This window comes from Saccopteryx bilineata, chromosome 2, assembly GCF_036850765.1.
Source record: "Saccopteryx bilineata isolate mSacBil1 chromosome 2, mSacBil1_pri_phased_curated, whole genome shotgun sequence".
Lineage (NCBI taxonomy): Eukaryota > Metazoa > Chordata > Mammalia > Chiroptera > Emballonuridae > Saccopteryx > Saccopteryx bilineata.
Genome location: NC_089491.1, coordinates 286,563,675 through 286,582,636, shown reverse-complemented (window position 1 = coordinate 286,582,636; position 18,962 = coordinate 286,563,675). Strand labels below are relative to the sequence as shown.

At 43.6% G+C, this 18,962-nt stretch overlaps 1 protein-coding gene across 6 annotated transcripts in view; it reads left to right on the top strand.

Annotated features, from left to right (window-relative positions):
* Nucleotides 1-468: 468 nt before the first annotated feature.
* The window catches only part of ASTN1 (astrotactin 1), a 292,150-nt gene continuing 273,656 nt past the window's right edge, over nucleotides 469-18,962 (top strand). For all 6 annotated transcript variants that reach the window (XR_010729358.1, XM_066261216.1, XM_066261215.1 and 3 more), the window contains exon 1: nucleotides 469-999. Coding sequence is in view for 5 of the 6 variants with exons in the window: in XM_066261216.1 (XP_066117313.1) it covers nucleotides 717-999 (283 nt within the window). In the remaining variant the exon portion in view is untranslated. The remainder of the gene's footprint in view (nucleotides 1,000-18,962) is intronic.

Genomic DNA, 18,962 nt, shown 5'->3' with positions numbered 1-18,962 from the left:
CAATCTAGCTATATCTATAGAATTAATATTTTTCTTTAACTATTTCTGCCAAGTTAGTGCTGAGTAAAACATCCACAGTGCATTGATCCCGACACCAGCTTATCCAATAAACAAGTCCAACTAGTGGTTTAAAAAAAGACAAGAACGGGACCACCTATATACACAAAATAACTGAGGGTGTATTTGCATCTAGAGGGATCCCCCCACACCTGCTCTGAGTAAGCGCTTTTAAAGGCGTGTACCCTTCCCGAGCCTTCAGGATAACGTTGCGAGAGGGAAGACTTTGCATTGCAAAGACCGGTTTGTGAAATGCTTGGCAGGTTGTCAATAGCCAAGCGTGGGCTCCTCGGGAGGGATGCAAAAGAGGAGAAAGGCTTGAGCACGGGGAGCCTGCTGGGGGCTGACCTGATTCCCTAGAATCCCGGGCTCCCTTCCTCTTTCCTCCCGACGTCCTTCCTTCCCTTTTACTCCTCTCTTACCCCCCTCCCTTTTCCCATCCCCAGCTCAGCGTCTGGAAGAAACAAAGAACGCGGGCTCTCTAGGCTTCAGCGCTAAGCCCCGCGCACCGCAAGCGGCATCTCTTTCTGGGTACCGGGGTCTCCCGCTGCGCGTCCCCTCCCCACCGCCCCCGCCTCCCGCGCGTGCCCGCTCGCTCCCTCCCGGCTCGCTTCCTCCCCCACCTTCGCGGCGCTGGGAGGAAGGTGCCGGGGCTCAAGATGGCTTTAGCCGGGCTCTGCGCCCTGCTCGCCTGCTGCTGGGGGCCGGCGGCGGTGCTGGCCACGGCGGCCGGCGACGTGGATCCCTCCAAGGAGCTGGAGTGCAAGCTCAAAAGCATCACGGTGTCGGCGCTGCCCTTCCTGCGCGAGAACGACCTGAGCATCATGCACAGCCCCTCGGCCTCCGAGCCCAAGCTCCTCTTCTCGGTGCGCAACGACTTCCCGGGAGAAATGGTCGTGGTGGACGACCTGGAGAACACGGAGCTGCCCTACTTCGTGCTGGGTGAGTCCCGGGGGAGGTCGCGGCGGCCGGAGACGCTGGCCCGGCTCCCCACCCCCCACCTCGGCTCGCGCTACACATCCACTGGCCGGCGACTTCCCCTCCCCCACTCCTACCTCGCTGGATCCGCCCCGTTCCAGGCCGTTCTCCACACCCACTTGCGGGCTGGCGCCTCGGTGCCCCTGACTTCTCCCCACATCCCACCTGAGTGCTGGGCCCTCACTCTCCTGCATCTGCCCTGACTCAGAGGAACAGGTTGCCAGTGTCCCTGAAACCTTCCCGGCCTGACCGCCCAGCCTTCATTCAGGAGCGCATCGACAGCCCCACGGGGCTGCTACCAGCTGGGCCCCCATAAGCCTGGCTACCTACTCCCTGGCCACATGCTCAGTTCTTCGCTTCCTACTCCTTGGACACCCACGTCCACCCACAGCATTTCCTGGGGGAGTAGGAAACAGGTATCTGCTGTCTGTCGCCTTGCCAGGCGTGTGCGGGCCACATTGCACTGGCTGCCTCTTCACTTACTGAGAGCTCCTTATCTGTCACCAGGTTACTGACACTCTCTCTGGCCTTTCCTCCAGGACACTCAAGTTTCCTGTACCTCTAGTGTCCATCCTGGTGAGTCCTACTTCATACCTACAAATATGACAGCCACCTCCACATCTCCGTGCCACCTCACAGGTCCCTGGATCGAGCGAGAAGTCACCCAGCTGAACTCCTTTCGTGGTTTTGCTCTCCTCTTTGTTCTTGAGAACACCCTGGGTAGGCAGAGGCACCCCTGGCCTCCCTGGGTGAACCGCTCTTCCATCCTTCCTTTGTCCACATATCTCTCTTGGTACCCCTTTTTTCATCTCTTAGGCCACAAAACTCCTTCAGGTACCAGAAACTACTTCACTTCTGACCCCCCACTTTTCACTACCAGGTTGCAAAGGGAAAAGGACTGTGGTCCTGCCCCAGCACCTGGCGAAGCCCCCCCCCCCCCCACAAGTTCCTGTGATTTCTGCAACTGAAATTCCCCTTGCTTCTTCATGGCAGGTGTCTCTCTCACCCTGCTGGGCACACCCACTGTGCAATCCGGTTTCTTTAGTGATGCTGTCCATCATTCTTATTTTGCCCAGGAGAGAATTCAGAAATAACCACAAGTAAGTCTCTAGATTCAAGAAAAAATATGGTAATGTCTAGGAGACTGTTTTAGCTCCTTTATGCCCCACCAGCTAGAACTCACTTTGCAGGGACATGGCTTCCTGATGGACACATAGGCTAGAGCCACAAGTGGAATGTCACCTGACATCTCTTCTTGCTCTTTCTTCACAACGGATAGCTTCACACTGAAAACATGAGGAAGTTTCCCATTCCTATGGAAAAACAATTTCTGAAATCTCCTGGCCTTGGACGAGTTGGTTTACAGGCCTGGAGCGCAGCTCAGCAATGCCATTGAACCAACCTATGCTCTTGATGGCATTATTTATTTTTGCATTAAAAATGTACTAATAATATAGAAGAACGGGGAGCTGACTGGGAGTGAGGACACTGTGGATATGCTGCTCATCACAATGTGCAATTGCTGGTTAGTCGGGGCTGTAAATCTCGTGTGGAAGCCCTGCTGACAGGCAAGTACAGTCTGTTTGTCATAGTGCATAGGAAAGAGTAAAGGGAATTGTGTGTTTCTGAAGAGCCTGTTTTGAACTTTACATGCAGTGTGTCCTGTGCTACATGGAGACATGTGTGGTGCACGACAAAGGGACCATTAGACTAGCAAATATTAAAAAATTCCACCTCTTTTTTTGCAGAATCCCAAAGCGAGGGCCTAAAGCTATGATGTGCCTGTTAGGATCCCATGTGCACAGCAAAAGCCCAGATGTTAGGGAATGGGTTTTTTGCACCTCTGTGCAAAGCTGCCCACTGCTGCACCCTGTTGGAGTTGCTATGGTAACCTCCTGCAACTTGGCACTTACACCCAGGAACAGACTCCCTCTCACTTCAGGGCCAGATGCACTTGCTAAATGCATTGATTGTCCGCCGCCCTCCTAGTCGGTGGGGTATGTTCAGAACCAGGGAGGGACTGGTACCTATTCCTCCTGGCCCAGTATTCCCAGGAGGAGTCAGAGTGACTCTCAGCTTGGGTGGTGGAACAGAGCTGGGCAGAAAGGGAGAGGAGTCCAAGTTCATGGAGGGTAGTCCCAAGTGTAGTTGCTTTTGAAGTTAACTTTTGTGGTTCTGGATTCTGCCACTTGCAGCCAGTACTAAGGCTATGGGGACTTTGATTTGGAACTTTTCCTACTCTTATCCCTGGAACCTAGTTTGCTGAATTTAACCCCTGGAAAAATCTGAATTAATAAAAACTGGGAATTCATTGAGCATTCACTCAATATTCATACAAGTTAAAAAATAAAATAAAAGGCTCCCATCCTCAGGTCTTCTGTAGTTAGTGGAAACAGTCTGAGGAGCTGTAAGAGCTGTAGGTAACAATACCTGATTGTGTGGTGGAGGAAGGTGGAGGAAAGTTGAGGAAGGAGGTATTGGCATGATAACATCAGACTCCATGAACACAGGAGCTTGACTAAAGGGCCTTGACCAAATCCAGATTCTTTGGTTTCCCTCTGTTTCCAGGATCTAGTTCTGTCCCTTCAGTGAGGCAAACAAGGGGCTTCTCCTGACCATGGATAGCTGGCTTCTCCAGCCTCTTAGCCCTGCGAGCCTGCTGGGGCCTTTCAGGCCTCTTCCAGGACTTCGCACATGCTGTTCCCTCTGCCTAGAATGCTCTTCCTGCCTTCTCCACTTGGCAGTCAGTCATCCATTCTTCTAAACCCTGCACCCATGTCCCCTCTCTCTGAAGTCTCCCCCCCCCTCGGTCCCCAGACCATCTTAGTCCATCCCGCTTCCATGCTCTCTTCTTGGATTGAGAAAACAAAACACAAATGACTAGAATTAAAGGTAGATTAGATTGGTTTGGCCTGGGGTAGGCTAAGCCATTTGACATCATGGAAGGCAGCTGAGTCAAGGAGGGTGGTGGGCACGGCTGCAGGTCGGCCTTCTGGTAGGATAATGGAGAGGATCACACTTGGCTCTGTCATGTGGGGCGTGGTTCTCCACTTGAAATCCTGCAGGGGGGGGGCTGACCGAGTCAGAAGGTGGTGGGGTGCAGCCCGACTTCCGGAGGTTGTCTCCCAGTCCCTGGTGTCGTTTTTGCCCGTGGGATAATCCTGAGCGGCAGCTTTGGGGATGGCGGACTCTCCTGTTGTCTAAGGTAAGGTTTGCAAATTGTGGTGCAACTTTCGGTTCTGTTTTGCTTGCTACGCAATTTAAAAATGTTTTTGACTTTGAATGTTGTTGGTCAAGGCACGCCATCTTCAGAATGCCATACTTCCCACAAACACCGATTTTCCTGCGGCAGGGCCTCTTTTCTGTGATACTTATGTGGGGCTCTGGGTGAGGTAACCGACACGTCTGTTTCAGAATTGCTGTAACACTCTCTGACATCCTAAGATAACTGTAATTTCTCATTTAAGATATTTAGAGAATAAGCCTTATGACCCTCTCAGGAGAACGTAGAAAGTTTGTCAAGTTGGCCAATTCAAGTGTCACATGTCAACCTCAGTTTTGTTCCTCAGCTTTCGAAACAGCAGACATTCCTGTTTGGAGGCGTATTTGATTTTGGAGAAAGCTGGTTAACCTGAAGTGTGGCTTCCACACTCACGCGTGATTTTTTGTGCTGTGACAAAACATATTTAATTTATTAGTCTCACGACTAAAAGGGACGCGCCCCTGTTTCAGACCCAACTGCTGAGCTTGTGCATATGTGAAAGTTAGTGAGGGACACTGTTCCCCTTGTGCCTAGGAGTTTAGCCACAGCGGCCCTGGTTTTCATTTGGAGAAGGTATTCTGGCACTCCTGAAGATTAACTGGCTGGCCTGCCCAGCTGCGGTGAGTTCCCCCCAGCCTGGCGCTGTTTAAAGAATCTGGACCAGTCCAGTGTGGTGGTTAAAAAGACAGGCTTTGGAAACAGGTCTGGTGTCTAATTCCTGGCTTCCCAATTGTCCTCTAACAGGGGAGGAAAGTGAGGATCGGAGAAGTTTAATAACTTAGGTTCCTGTAGCTAAAGGTTGATGAGTCCATCACTCATACTTGGGTCAATCTAACATTTAAGGCTTTCTCTTGGTTACTATTTTATAGGCCTTAATTTTTTTCAAACTCTGTTGTTTTTCATGGTTGGCTAAAAGGAGCACTGGCAATGGTTAGCACAGGGAAAACATACTCACCTGGTTTGTATACAGGAGTCCTTTTGGGTTCTATGTAAATGCATTTAAAAAAATTTTTTTTCCTATTGATTTGAGAGAGAGAGAGAGAGAGAGAGAGAAAGAGAGAGCATCAACTTACTTCACTTATTTGTTCCATTTAGTTGTGTGCTTGTTGATTGCCCTGACCGGGGATTGAACCTGTGACCTCGGCATGCTGGGACTATATTCACTGAGCCACCCAGCCAGAGCTGTATGTAAATGTCTTTTGAATATCCTTGCCCACTGATTTCTCACACAAACCTTAATGCAGAAGAAGGTGAGCTTCATTGAGAAATATTTACCTAAGTTGGTATACTTCCCTAAGCAGAATTGGGGAATTCTTGTTTCATTCATAGTCTCCAGGTATGGGTAGCCGTGTTAGTTATGGCACCCACGGTTGTTATGAATGAGGTGGGCTATAGGTGAGTGAAGTTGACATGTCCAGTGCTCTTCTTGGAAGGGCCCACAGAAATGCACACTGGGAATCTGAGGAGAATGCACCACCATCAGATGGAGCCCTGCAGAAGCTGTCGTGGTTCTAACTCCTTTCCCAAGTCCCTGACCTTTGAATTGGGTGGCCCTGTGCTGAGACGTTGCCACCAGAGCCCAGAGCAGCTGCCTAAGAAGCAGTGAGTAGGTTTTTGATTAGCTTCAGATGCACTGTTGGACGTAGTTTTGCTTATGGGTGAGCCCTTGCTTAATAGGAAGCTCCCTAGGTTTTTGTCACACATCTCTCCATCTCCCCATTTGAAAAGAAACTTTAAGATTTATTTCTTTTTCCTCCTTGGTTCTCCTCTACAGTGAGCTGCCTGGGTTAACAGTAAACACATGTGCACAGAGTGCCAGCCTGTCCACGGCATGGGGGGATGGATGGTAGCGACCTTCAGGTGGGGCCTTCAGTACTGAAATCACTTCTGCTAGCAGAACGCACTAATTCACACTGTCATTAGTTTAGTGTTTCTCTACAGAAATGGAGAATTGTTTTACATCAATGGAATTTTGAGTGCGAGAGTGATGAATTTTACAGTGCCTCAAACGCTCTTCTAGTATACCAGTATATGGCTTAAATGCAAGTCATTGGAGGTTTTCAAGGAAAAAGAAGTATAAGCTTCATTTCTTGATTCATCTTTGGAGGAAAGATTTAGGTCTTGTTTTGTAGAGCCCCACCCCGCCCCTTTCCTTCCTTCCTCCCTTCTTCCCTCCTCCCCTCCCTCCCATCCTTCTCTCTTTCCTTCCCTTCCCTCCTTCCTTCCTTTCCCTCCTTCCTTCCCTTCCCTCCGTACCTTCCCTTTCTCCCTTCCTCCCTCTTTTCCTTCCCTCTTTCTTAGGAATGTAATTAAACTTATCTCAGATGAAGGCCAGTTCACAAGAATAGAACTTGGCACCTTGTTCAGTAGGAAAATGCCAAGTCTTTATTTTTTCCCTTGTACACTAAGTTCAAATATATGCTCACAGATGGCAGAAATATCTCTATATTGAGCAAGTTAATCTCCCAGGACAAGTTAAGGTGTATGGTAATTTCTCATGTAGCACAATTTGGCATCTACCACCATTTTTTTGTTGTTGTTGTTACAAATATGAAATTGTGATTTAAAAACCAAATAATGATTTTTAAATCACATAGAATGTAAAACTTTGAGGGGGAAAAAAAGTGCCTCTATTGATCCCTAAATTTCCAAGGAACAAAATTTAGGAAAAGTAAATTCTCATCAGAGATTATCTAAATTGGCAGGACAAAAACCCTTTGGCATTGGGAACAGAGTTGAAAACATGCACGCCTTATGACCCAGCAATTCCACCTCTAGGTGTTTATGACATCGGAATTCTTACATGGACGCACAAGAACATTTGTGGCCATGTCTTTGGCCACAGCAAGACCTGGAAGCAACCTGATATCCAACATAATAGGAGGCATTCCAGTGTACATGGTGTTCCAGTCAGCCAGTGGACTATCCGCCAACCATGAAAAGAATTGAGCTGCAGCCACATACACCACCATGGGTCAGCTCGCACCTACAGTGTTAAATGGGAGTAAGATACCAACTGAAAAATACATACAGTATAACTTTATTGATATAAAGTTCAGAATAACAAGATATTACTCAAGGACATGGCGACATGGCAAAATTTTTTATGAAAAGCAAAGAAACGCAAAATCAAGGACACCATTTCATCTGGTGGAAAGGGGACATCATGTGAGAGAGGGAAAGGAGAAGAGGAACTTCAGATGTTCTGGCAGTTACTTGATGTTTGCTTTTCTTTCTTTACAAACCGTAATGTTCTATAACAGTTTTAGATTTACAGAAAAATTGCAAAGGTAAAGAGTTCCCATTAGGAACATCTTACATTTGTATGACACGTGTTACAATTAAAGAACCAATATTGATATATTATAGTTAAAGTTCATACTTTATTCAGATTTTCTTAGTTTTTACTTAATATCCTTTGTTGTTTTGTTGTTGTTATAAGATCCCACCTAGTATACTATGTTACTTAGGGGCTCCTCTTGGCTGTGATAGTTTCTTAGACTTGTTCTTGATGACCTTGGCAGTTTTGAGGAGTTCTGGTCGGGTGTTAAAGTTACTCTCTCCCCCCCTTTCCATGCTGTGCTCTTTGACGGAGATCATTATGCATAGTCCATACCAGTGGAATGGGGAATTGAGATCCACCTTCTAAAAAACTGTCTACATAACATATATTGAATTATTCTACATGAGAGAATTGTCTTTTCTCTCCCATTAATTTATTTAATCATTTTTTTATATTATATGGACTCATGAATATTAATTTTACACTTTAGGTTATAATACCATATTCCTTTATTGATTTTATTGCTCAAATTGGTCCAGCTTTGGCTAATGGGAGCTCTTTCAGTTGACCTCTATGTCCCTTTGACATACCCTCATCAATGTGGGTCTTGGTTCTGTTTTTATTTTTTTGAGCACTCTTTTCCATCAAAACCACCTGCTCTGGGCTCATTTTATATATTTCCTCCTGGGTCCTGGAGTCAGTGTTCTGCATGGAGCCCTGATTCTTTCCATTGAAGAGTGGTATTAAAAACTAGATGGGGGTGGTGTTGTGTCTAGACTCCCTCAACTGACTGAACAGGGAAAGAGACCTGTGTCTACTAACTCATATTTAACATATCTATAAACATTTCTGTATGTCACCATCTGTATACATAGTAAGGTAAGCGTGAGTTCATACTGATGTCTCCAGCTCTAATCTATAATCTGATTATCATTACCTAATTTATAATTTAATCCATCGATCATACTAGTCTTCTCCCTTTGCTCTTCTCCAACAGTGAGAAATTTGGTTCTCACTATCTTCCATCTATTAATTTAATTGTTCAATTCCACTATACATCTATAGCAGCAGTATCGGAATTCTTTACCCATTCCCCCGTGGGGGAAAAACTTTATCAGAGTACAGTTTATATGTACAATCTTGCACTGCTTGACAACAGGTATGTTATAAGAAATGTGTCGTTAGTTGATTTTATCCCTGTGCAAACACTTTAGAGGGCCCTTAAATAGACCTGGATAGTAGCCTGTGGCACTCTAGATGGTAGAACCTGTTTCTCTGTAGGGGAGGAAAAATAATTTTCCCTCTCCCCTCATGGGTCCGTGGCTGAGACTTCCCTGCAATAAAAGATAGATTGACCAGAGAAAAACAAAAATTTAATAACATGTGCAGCCCCTGTCAGCACTAGAGTTTTGAGATCCATTCATGTCACTGTGCTACTATTTGTATCTTTTCATGTGCCTCTCTATATTGTTTTATTTACTGAAGCTCTGTAGTATGTTTTAATATTTGGTAGGACTGGTCACTACTATTCTTTTGCAGAATTCTCCTAGCCATTTTTTTTCATGTAGCTTGTCTAGCTCCCAAAACAACAACAAACAACAACAAAACAAGAATAACAAAAACTAGCAGTGTTTTTGTTTCAAATCCTGTTAACATTTTTAACTAAGAAAGAAATCCTTATAAAATTAAGGTTTTCTGTTTAGGAAGCCAGTATATTTGTACTTGTTCAAGTCTTTAGTCCTGTGATAGAGTTTTAAAGGTTTTTTTTCCCTTTATATAGCGCTTATATATTTCTTGCTAGATTTACTTCTGTGTATTTTTTTTGGGGGGTGCTTTTGTTAGAGGAGGTTTGCTTTTATATATACATACATTCTAAATGATGACGGTTTGTGTATATGAAAGCTGCTGATGTCTGGGCGTTAATCTTTAGCCCTGCTACCTTCCTGAGGTCTCGATGAGTGTGCTTCAGTTGGCGCTCTGGCATATCTCAGCTTACAGACATGTCCTGTGCGAGTGCCGATCAGGTTGTTTCTTCCTCACAAGCTTTTATGCTTCTAATTTCATTCTCTTGTCTAATTGCACTGGTAGTAACTCCCATACCATGTCAAATAAAAATGTGATAATGTGAATTCTTGTCTTTGCCCGACGTTAATGGTAATAAGCCTGCTGTCTTGACATTATGATAATGGACTTGGGGTTAAAATAGATAAAAAAGTATCATGTTAAAGAAGAATTTAGTGGGTTTTGCCTAATTACTAAAAATTATTTTTTAATTAAAATGTATTTTCAGTGTTTATAAGCCTATATTTTTCTTTTTAGATTTATTAAAAGGATGAATTATATAAGTAGATTTTCTATTATTGATCTTAGCATTCCTGAAATAACCCTCACTTGGTAAATTATTTCTCTAATATGCTGTTGGATTATGTTTTATTATTAAGGATGTTTTGGATCAGTATTTCCAAGTGTGGTTAGCCTTATATTTTCGTTGTGTGTGGATCTTTGTCAGGATTTGGCATTAATTTTGCATTTACTTCCTAAAAATAATTTTCAAGTCTTCCTTATTTATTTGCTCTAGATTAATTTAAATAGCATTGAAGTTATTTACAGAGCCTATAATCTTGGCCACTGTCCTATCCAATGTGGTGGCGGGAAGGCTGAATTAAGTACTGGCTCCTTTGCTAGGAAATAATTAGACACTAAATTAGACAGGATAATAGGAACTTCTTTCCCAAGAAAATGGTCTATGTTGAGACTAAAGGATAGTGGGATTTATGTTGGTAAGCAGGGGGTTCTGACTTTGGGGGATAACTTATGAGCTTTAGACTAAGGAAGCAGGAAGTAGAAGGCGTAAAATCAAAATGGGTCACAGGCTGCATAGTAGAGAAATATGCAAGCTTTTACACTTTGCGGAAGACCTTGCCTCAGACTTTACCTAACAAAGTGAGACTCATTTCTAGACACCTTCAACTCCTAAACTTGTAGATCTACCTCCACATTTATTCTTACCTTTTCATCTCCAATACTTTTTAAAATTCAGTAATATATTTTTAACCTAATATATTCAAAATAGTATTTCAGTATATAATCAATGTACAAATATTAATGAGGCATTTTACATGCTCTTTTTGCTCCAAGTCTTCTCAATGCAGTGTTATTTTACACTCACAGCACGTCTCAGTTTGACCAGCCACTTAAGTGTGACCACTAGCTGTTGTATTAGACAGTGCAGATAAGTAGTTGTAAAGTCACTTCCCAGTGCATAGAAGCTACCACTAATATCAAGTAGCTTAAAATCGCACATGGCAACTTGCCTAGCTTTTTGAAGTCAAGTTCAGTACCTTTTAGAAAGGAAGTACTCCAAGTTTATTTTTCTAATTGAATTATTTTTCCCCTAGGTGAGTGTCCTTACTTGTTTGATGTATCTACAGTCAAAACGTCTCATTGTAGCAATGCATCATTTTGTTAGTCATGAAACGTTAAAACACTCCATACATTGTACTTTATTTCTCAGAAATGAGAGCTGTTTTAAGAATGTGTTTTCATAAGATCTGCCAAAAAATTTTTATTTTTTCATAATAGCTCTTTTTTTCCCCCCTGCCAATACTTTTGAGTAGCTACTTAGTACTGGTCATGATAGTAGATCTCTCGGGATATAAAGAGAAGTAAAAAAGACACAGCCTGCCTTCACAGAACAAGAATTCTGCGTTCTGGGACCTCACTGTATCTATTGTTTCTCACTTCTAGATCTTGTCTTCGTCTTTCCCCTTATTTTACCTAGATCTTTCCCTTAAAACTACAGATATTTTCATGTTTCTCCCATTTTAAAAAACCAAACTTACTTACCTGTATACCCTCTTAGCCGGCATCTTATCTCTCTCCTTGTTCACCGTGGCTTTGACGTGTCCACATCATTACATTGAGGTTGCTTTTGACCCCCAGTGTTAAGTCCAAGTGACACTCTTCTCTCCTCATCTTAATGGCCCACTGTTGCATTTGCCACCGCTGACCTTCCTTGACATTGTCCCCTCCTTTTCCTGGGTAACACACAGCCTCGTCATAGGTAAGCAGGTACCTTGTGAAACTGAAGGAAATCCAGTAAAAATAGAGTCTTCCCCAGCTCAGCTGGTGGCACCTTTGAGAGCCTCGTTACTCCCCATCTGACGGTACTGCCTGAGTCGCAGGACCTGCTGGAGGGTGCTCGGGGTTCTCAGCCCGGCACGAAAGGTGCTCCAGATGGTGGTCTCTATTTCTTCAACACCATCTCAGATTAATCTTGTATTAATTGGAACTTGTTCATTGCAAGTAAGAGAAAACTTAGTTCAAACTGATGTAAATGATAACGGGGGTTCATAGGCTCCAGTCGTGCTTGTATCCAGGCTCCAACTGTGTGTCTCTGCAGTTGTCATGGCCTTGGCCTCCTCTGTGTGTGACCTACATCCTTAGGATGGTAGTTCCAGGCATCACATCGCCATAGAAAAGGTTTAGAGGAGGAATCGGGATGGCTTCCGAGAGCTCTCTCATCAGAGGACAAAGGGTGTTCCCTCCCAGCAGTCCCCCGGAAGCCACTCCTTACAACTCTGCGTTGTGAGAAGACTTAGGCTGGCCCATCGCTGGATCCGTCTCTCTCTCTGCCTAAGGGATGCAGTAACTGGTCAGCTTCCACTAGTCAGGCTTCATTCTGGAGCTGGGGTCCCAGACCACGTGGGGGAGGGAAGGCAAGGAGGAAACCTTCAACAATTCCCCTCCACTTCATACTTCAGGAATGGTGACCTGTTAATCTCTTCTGGTTTTGCCCCTGAATCCTTTTGTTCCTCCATATACTGTATATCTTAGGTGCAGCCTCTTCTGAGAGTGTTTGCCCTTCTCTATTGTCAGAGCAGTCCACACATCACCCCCCCCAAACTCTCTTCTTGCCCCTTTGCCAATCCCATGAGACTCAGGCTCCTTACTGCAGATGATTTCCTAGTCATCTCAGCATCTTCGGCTCCCAGCACGGTGCCTGTGTGACACGGAGTAAGGACTTCATGAATGCACACTGAACTTGGTTTCACTGAACTTGACCCGACCGACCCTTGTGCCGCCTGCTGGTCTAGCTCGGCGGGCGGTTTTCGAATGTTTCAGACATCTTCCTGTGGACCGATGAGACCCTTTCTAGAGGCTCTGGGAGGGGGAAACACTATTCCTCACACTATTAATATCTTCCTTGTCCTTTTCACAGAGTTGATCTTTGCACGGAGGGAAATAAATGCAGTGAAGCCCGCCATCCGGGAGTCACTGTACTTCTCAACACATGCATGGTTTCTGTTTTTGAAATCCAGCTCTACTTAGGGTATCCAAGACGAGTACTTGTCCTCTCTGTAACTAACTTGACAAAATGCACATGAAGCGTTTGTGCTACAAGCTAAAGTGTGATTGTTCCTGACCAGTGGAAAACTCCCTGCTTTGGTCTTATACTACAATCTTTGCCAGGAAAAAACCAGCTTCAAAAAACAAGCAAACTAGAGGGTGGGGCAAAAGGTTTACAGTGTGAGTATGTGAAACACAGAGTTTATTCTTGTATTGTTATTTATTGTATTATTTTCCATACGAAAGACTCTAAGCCTCCTTTTGCCCACACTGTATATTTTATTCAGACTTGGGTATTTGGTCCACGTAGTCTTGAAAACGAATATAGTTCATTGGAAAACAGTTGACAATATTTGTAGGCAATGAAATTCCGAGCTTAAGAGGAAAAAAAATGGGTATTATAAAAACTTGTAAATGTCACAGTGAGCTTGCAGCTTTCCAATACTTAGAGCTGTTTCTCATGAGACCCATAATGCTATTAATGAAGCAGAGTTGTTGAATTTGTGCTATGAGATGTGCCAACACTTGGAACATCTGTGTAAATCCATGAGACCATATTTTCAAAATAACCAGTGAGTGACATTTCAAAACTGTGCATCAATAAAAAAAAAAAAAAGTACATTCACATTTCCAATGGGTAATGAGTTTTAATGAAGAGTAGACAGAGTGTTCAGTGCACGGCGGCTGTGTCCACATCCCCACTTACCTTTGAGAAAGTAACACTTCCCGAGTTTTGGTGTAATATCAGAGAGTGGCCACACTTTTCTGGAACGGCTATTAAAGTTCTCTTTCGTCACAATCTCTGTGTGAGGTGGGGTTTTCCTCATGCACGTCAGCCAGAATCACGTGTTGCATCGATTCAGTGCAGAGGCCAAGATGAGGAACCAGCTGCTGTTTGTTAAAAGACAGATATTTAACCCTTTGAGTAGTAAGAACATTCATATACGTCCTCGTGCCTCCAGACCATCCAGAGTAGGATAGTACATGTACGTCTTTTAAAAAAGGCAAATGTATGTTCTTTTTGTTTCCATAAATTGGTTATCAAACAAACATGATTTTAAGTGAATAAAACTGAAACTGGAACTAATTTCATTTTTTGAAAAAAAACTCACTCCTGGGGGTCAGCAAGCCTGAAAAAAACTCACTACTCAAAAGGTTAAGAGCTGCTAAATGTACAAGACAAGTCACTCTTCTCATTATTTCTTTTATCATAAAAATATTTTTTCCTCGTAAGATATATGGTTCATGTTAACATATAGTGTGTTTCTTACAGCTTTTAAATTAAGAGATCTTTAAAACATTTCTTTTAGTTCTGGTTTCAAATATGGTAAACATTAATAGGTGTAAGCCCACAGAAACAAAAGCCACTTGTGGTTCCCAGTGATTTTTAAGAATGAAATGGGTTGCTGAGACCAAGCAGTTCAATAACCAATGACCTAAGTTGCATGGCACCTCAGATGGAGACTCACCTTATACAGTGTACCTTGAGATACGAACAGACCAACATACTTTTTTTTTTTAAGATACGAGCTGCGACTCAGTCCATATTTTTGTTTGAGATCCAAGCGAAATTCCGAGATACAAGTTGTGATTCGGGAAGCTGCCGCTAGTTGGCGCGTTGGTGCATGGGTCCAGTATTGGAAGTTTGATATGTGAGTTGACTTACAAGCTCGGTTACAGAACGAATTAAATTTGTATCTCGAGGTACCACTGTATTCCAGGAGGAATTAACTATCTTTCATGTGAATGTTGGAGTCTTACATGTATACCTCTGTTACAACACTTCCAACAGCATAGTACTAGTTGGCATTCCTGCTTTTCTCTAGCCCAGCAATTTTCAACTTTTTCATCTCATGGCACACATAAATTAATTACTAAAATTCTGCAGCAGGCCCTGGCTGGTTGGCTCAGTGATAGAACGTTGGCCTGGCATGTGGAAGTCCTGGGTTCGATTCCGGTTCAGTGAGCACTGGAGAAGTGACCATCTGCTTCTCTACTTCTCCCCAACCTCCCCCTCTGTCTCTCTCAATCTTTTCTTATCCCACAGCCATGGCTCAAATGGTTGAAGCAAAGTTGGCCCAGAGGGCTGAGGATGGATCCATGGCCTCACCTCAGGCACTAAAATAGCTCAGTTGTCGAGCAATGGAGCAGCGGCTCAGACAGGGAGAGCATTGCCTGGTAGGGAGCTTGCTGGGTGGATCCCAGTCAGGGTGTATGCGGGAGTCTGTCTCTGCCTCCCTGCCTTTCATTTAATAATAATAAAAAAAATCTGCAGCGCATCAAAATATTATATTTTTGCTGATCTGACAAGAAAACATAGGTATAATTTTGAATCATTCACACTGAATGGCTTTTGTTGTGTTGGCTGTTGTCATTTTTTATTTGACAACCTAAGGAAAAAGAGGTCAGTGCCTCTGACTAAATAGTTAGGCATTGCATGTTTTAGAAATTCTTGTGGCATACCTGTTAAGAATCACTGTTCTAGCCTTTGAGCCTCATGCTGGTGCATATCTGATAGTCAATTCATGATGAATACTCAGAGAAAAAAGATGGTAGATGGCTGGCTGGCTGGATGTATGGATATTCCTGGTTTCCCTCTCCTACTCCAGCTCTGTATTTGTTACTGAATTTTAATGGGTATCCTCCGATTCCTTTGGTGGGCAGAGCTTTACACACACACACACACACACACACACACACACACACACACACACCACGATAATCTCTATCCACACACACTACATGATAATCTCTACCAATTAGATGTGCTGTCTTTGGCCCCTGCCCCATCAGTCATTTGGGGAGTTTTCAGAATTCAGGAAAGAAGTGTGATTATGAATCTCTGAAATGTGCCTAAAGGTGCTTCCCTTTAGCCACTGTCTCAGGATTTGGGGTATGCAGTAAGCCTGAGCAGCACACTGTTATTGTTTCTTAAAGGTCCCAGGAGGCACCGGTTGAAAGGCTGACATTTAACCCAGATTTGGTTTATTTCCCCGGGGTCTTGAGATTAAAGGCAAGGGGGATGGTTGTTGTTCTAGAGCCACTGGGCAGTCAGACTGGAGTCCCGGGCGTTTTCACCTTCATCTGCCACCAGAGGAACAGAGCTAGATGTTGATTTTTCGAAGGCTGCAGTATAAAGAAATCGAGTGAATAGCCTTGAGTTTCTCAAATCTTGGTTGTGGATTATGTAGTCCTGGGGGATTAGACACTTGGAGACTCAGGGATCTGAGGATTTAAGGCACTTGTTCATGGTGGATCTTGCTATGTCTTCCTGCAGTAAATTACATGTCTTCTTGTGGCTGGAGGTGATGGGTTTAGGAACTGTGGCTCATACCAGATCCCACCGGTTACCCCAAGGGTTGGGGGTGAACATCACTGCTTATCTGTAGTCCATTCGCAGCAAACCAGTATGCCATGGTTTACCTACTGGGAAATGCTGTTCCGCAGTGTCTTTGTGGGAAGGAACTGAAATCTCCTCATACCCTGCATGGATTCTTCATATGCCATGAGAGATCACTAATAAGGTTTCTCTTTTCTCAGCATCTGGAAACTTTGGCCCCTTTAAATTGGATCATATTGCCCCCAAACCCCTGGGGCTGTTACCGGGTGGATTAAGCCAGTTTGGAGATAACATCAAACCATGGGGCTTCACTCTCAGTTCCTTTTTGGTCTCTGCCTTATGTACTATTTAGGGTTAGTCCTGTAATCAGGCACAGAGAGCACATTCCAGAATTTCTCATGACCTCATCAACTGCAAGTGTTAGTCTGTGGGAGTATGTAATAACCTTAATTTCCACAAGGACTTGATAAAGTTCTGGTGAAACCTAAAGGCAAAAATAACTTGATATTTCATTTACCTGGGAGTCCTTGTTCAATGTCAACATTTCCCAATAAATGGTAACTTAAGATTTTGAAATAACGTTAGACTAATAGAAAAGTTGCAAAAATAATGCAGAGATTGCCCTGTGCCCTTCACCCAGCTTCTCCTGAGGAACCTCTTGCCCAAATGTAATGAATGGTCAAAACTAAGAAATTAGCATTGGGGTAAAAGTATTTTTAGATGGTATGTGAGCTACACTTGATAAATATATATGTTAAAACATATGTTTGAAAATATGGTTTAGAGAAGAATATGCATATCAGGCTTGTAATTTCATTGATTTTTATTCCCACTAAGTTTCAGGTTAAGCAACAAGTTGATATAACATAAATTTTAATTTAAAAACATGAAAGCCACTACAACTTTAGGTGGTCTGTGGACATGGAAAAATTCATTATAAAGGCATTACTTGAAGGAGTGACATTTGGGGATCTTAATTAAATGATTTGGAAGCATAAAAATTTCCTTCCTTTTCCTTACCCCCTTGGTAGAGAGGCTCTGTGGGTGACGGCTGCCGGGGCGGCTTTACTGCCTCTGGGTACCACTCGTGAGTGATTGGCATTCTCCATCCCGTAGGTGATGATCCTCCAGCCTGTAATAACGTCCCTGTCCTTGAACATAGCAAATTTGGCTTCCCTGTAATCCTCCCATTTACAAAGCAGATGGATGACTGTGGTGGTCGTGATGGGAGTGAATGTTCTTCCTAAGACTGGACAACAAAAACTTGGAAATGCTCATATTAGAGGGAGATTTTAAAGGCAAATGAAAACTATCCAGTTAATGGACTCTCCTCAATAGAAGTGTAAAAGCTGCTTTCATTCTGGGGTCCCCATGGGAATCACACTGTTGCCCCATGGTTTTCCATTCCCCCCAGGTGCTGTGTGGAGGTGTAGACTAGGAACCCCGGAGCAGGAAAGCTCTTTGAGGGGTGCAGATGGCCTCGGCGGCCATGCAGAAGGCAAGGAAGGCTTGTGTTTCATTTGGAAGGGAATTTGCTGTCCACATCTGTCTTGTGAAGTTCAGCCTTTCCTCCTCTCTCAGGAATCAAAATCATTTTAAAGAATTTGTGACTCTTGAAACTCAACCCTTTATTTTTTTAAATATATATGTTCTCCCTCCTTTCTCCCGGCTCAAAAAAATCCCAATTTTTCATGCATGTTCTCATTGTCAATAAGTATAAGCTTGGTGGGATATAGGGCTTAAATTAAGGTCCCTCCACTTTCATTGTCCTTATAGAAGTCAGGAATTTCCTAGATTAAATCATGACCTCCAGATAGGTCATGCTTTTTTGTTACATGGAGTACTTTTTTATTTTATGTATTTTTAAACCAGAGTCTTTGTCAAGGAAAATAAACTCAGTCTCATTGACAACTATGTAGAATCTCGGGCTTTTTCCTATTTTTTTATATAAAATCTTGACAGGAGGAGTGACAGTGATGCATAAAGGACTCTTTGATTGGTAGGTGACACTTAACAGTCTTCTGTATTTTTCTTTTTTATTTATTGATTTTGAGAGACAGAGAAATAGGAAAGGGGAGAAGTGACAAGCATCAACTCGTAGTTGCGTCACTTTAGTTGTTCATTGATTGCTTCTCATATGTGCCTTGACAGGGGGGCTCAGGCCGAGCCAGTGACCCATGCTTGATGATTCTTCACTCAAACTGGTGAGCCCATGCTGAAGCCAGTGACCTTGAGGTTTTGAACTGGGAAGCTCAGTGTGCCAGGTCAATGGTCTATGCACTGCACCACCACCAGTCAGACTGTGTTTTTCTTTAATATTTTATATTGGCCTGGCTTCCTGGATCATTCCACATCAACCAGTATTCCAAAGTAATCCCCAGTCATGGGGTGCTCTGGAACAACAGGTGGGCAAGGCTGGTTGCTAAATGTCAAGCACGTGAGCTGGAGTCAACTCACTTTTCTGGTTCTGCATCGGCTGTTGTTTATTAACTTTTCTATTCTTTTCCTGGGTTTGCTTATCATGTAATCACCACTGGCAGGACAAACATAATTTAAACAAATACTATAGCAATTTAACCGCAGAGCCTCATGCTGACCGTCTTGCCAATAATTTGTAAAATTGCTGGTAATGTGTAATTATTAATTTTATTGCCTCAAACAGCAGTAAGTACAGAGTAAATATAACCGAAGGG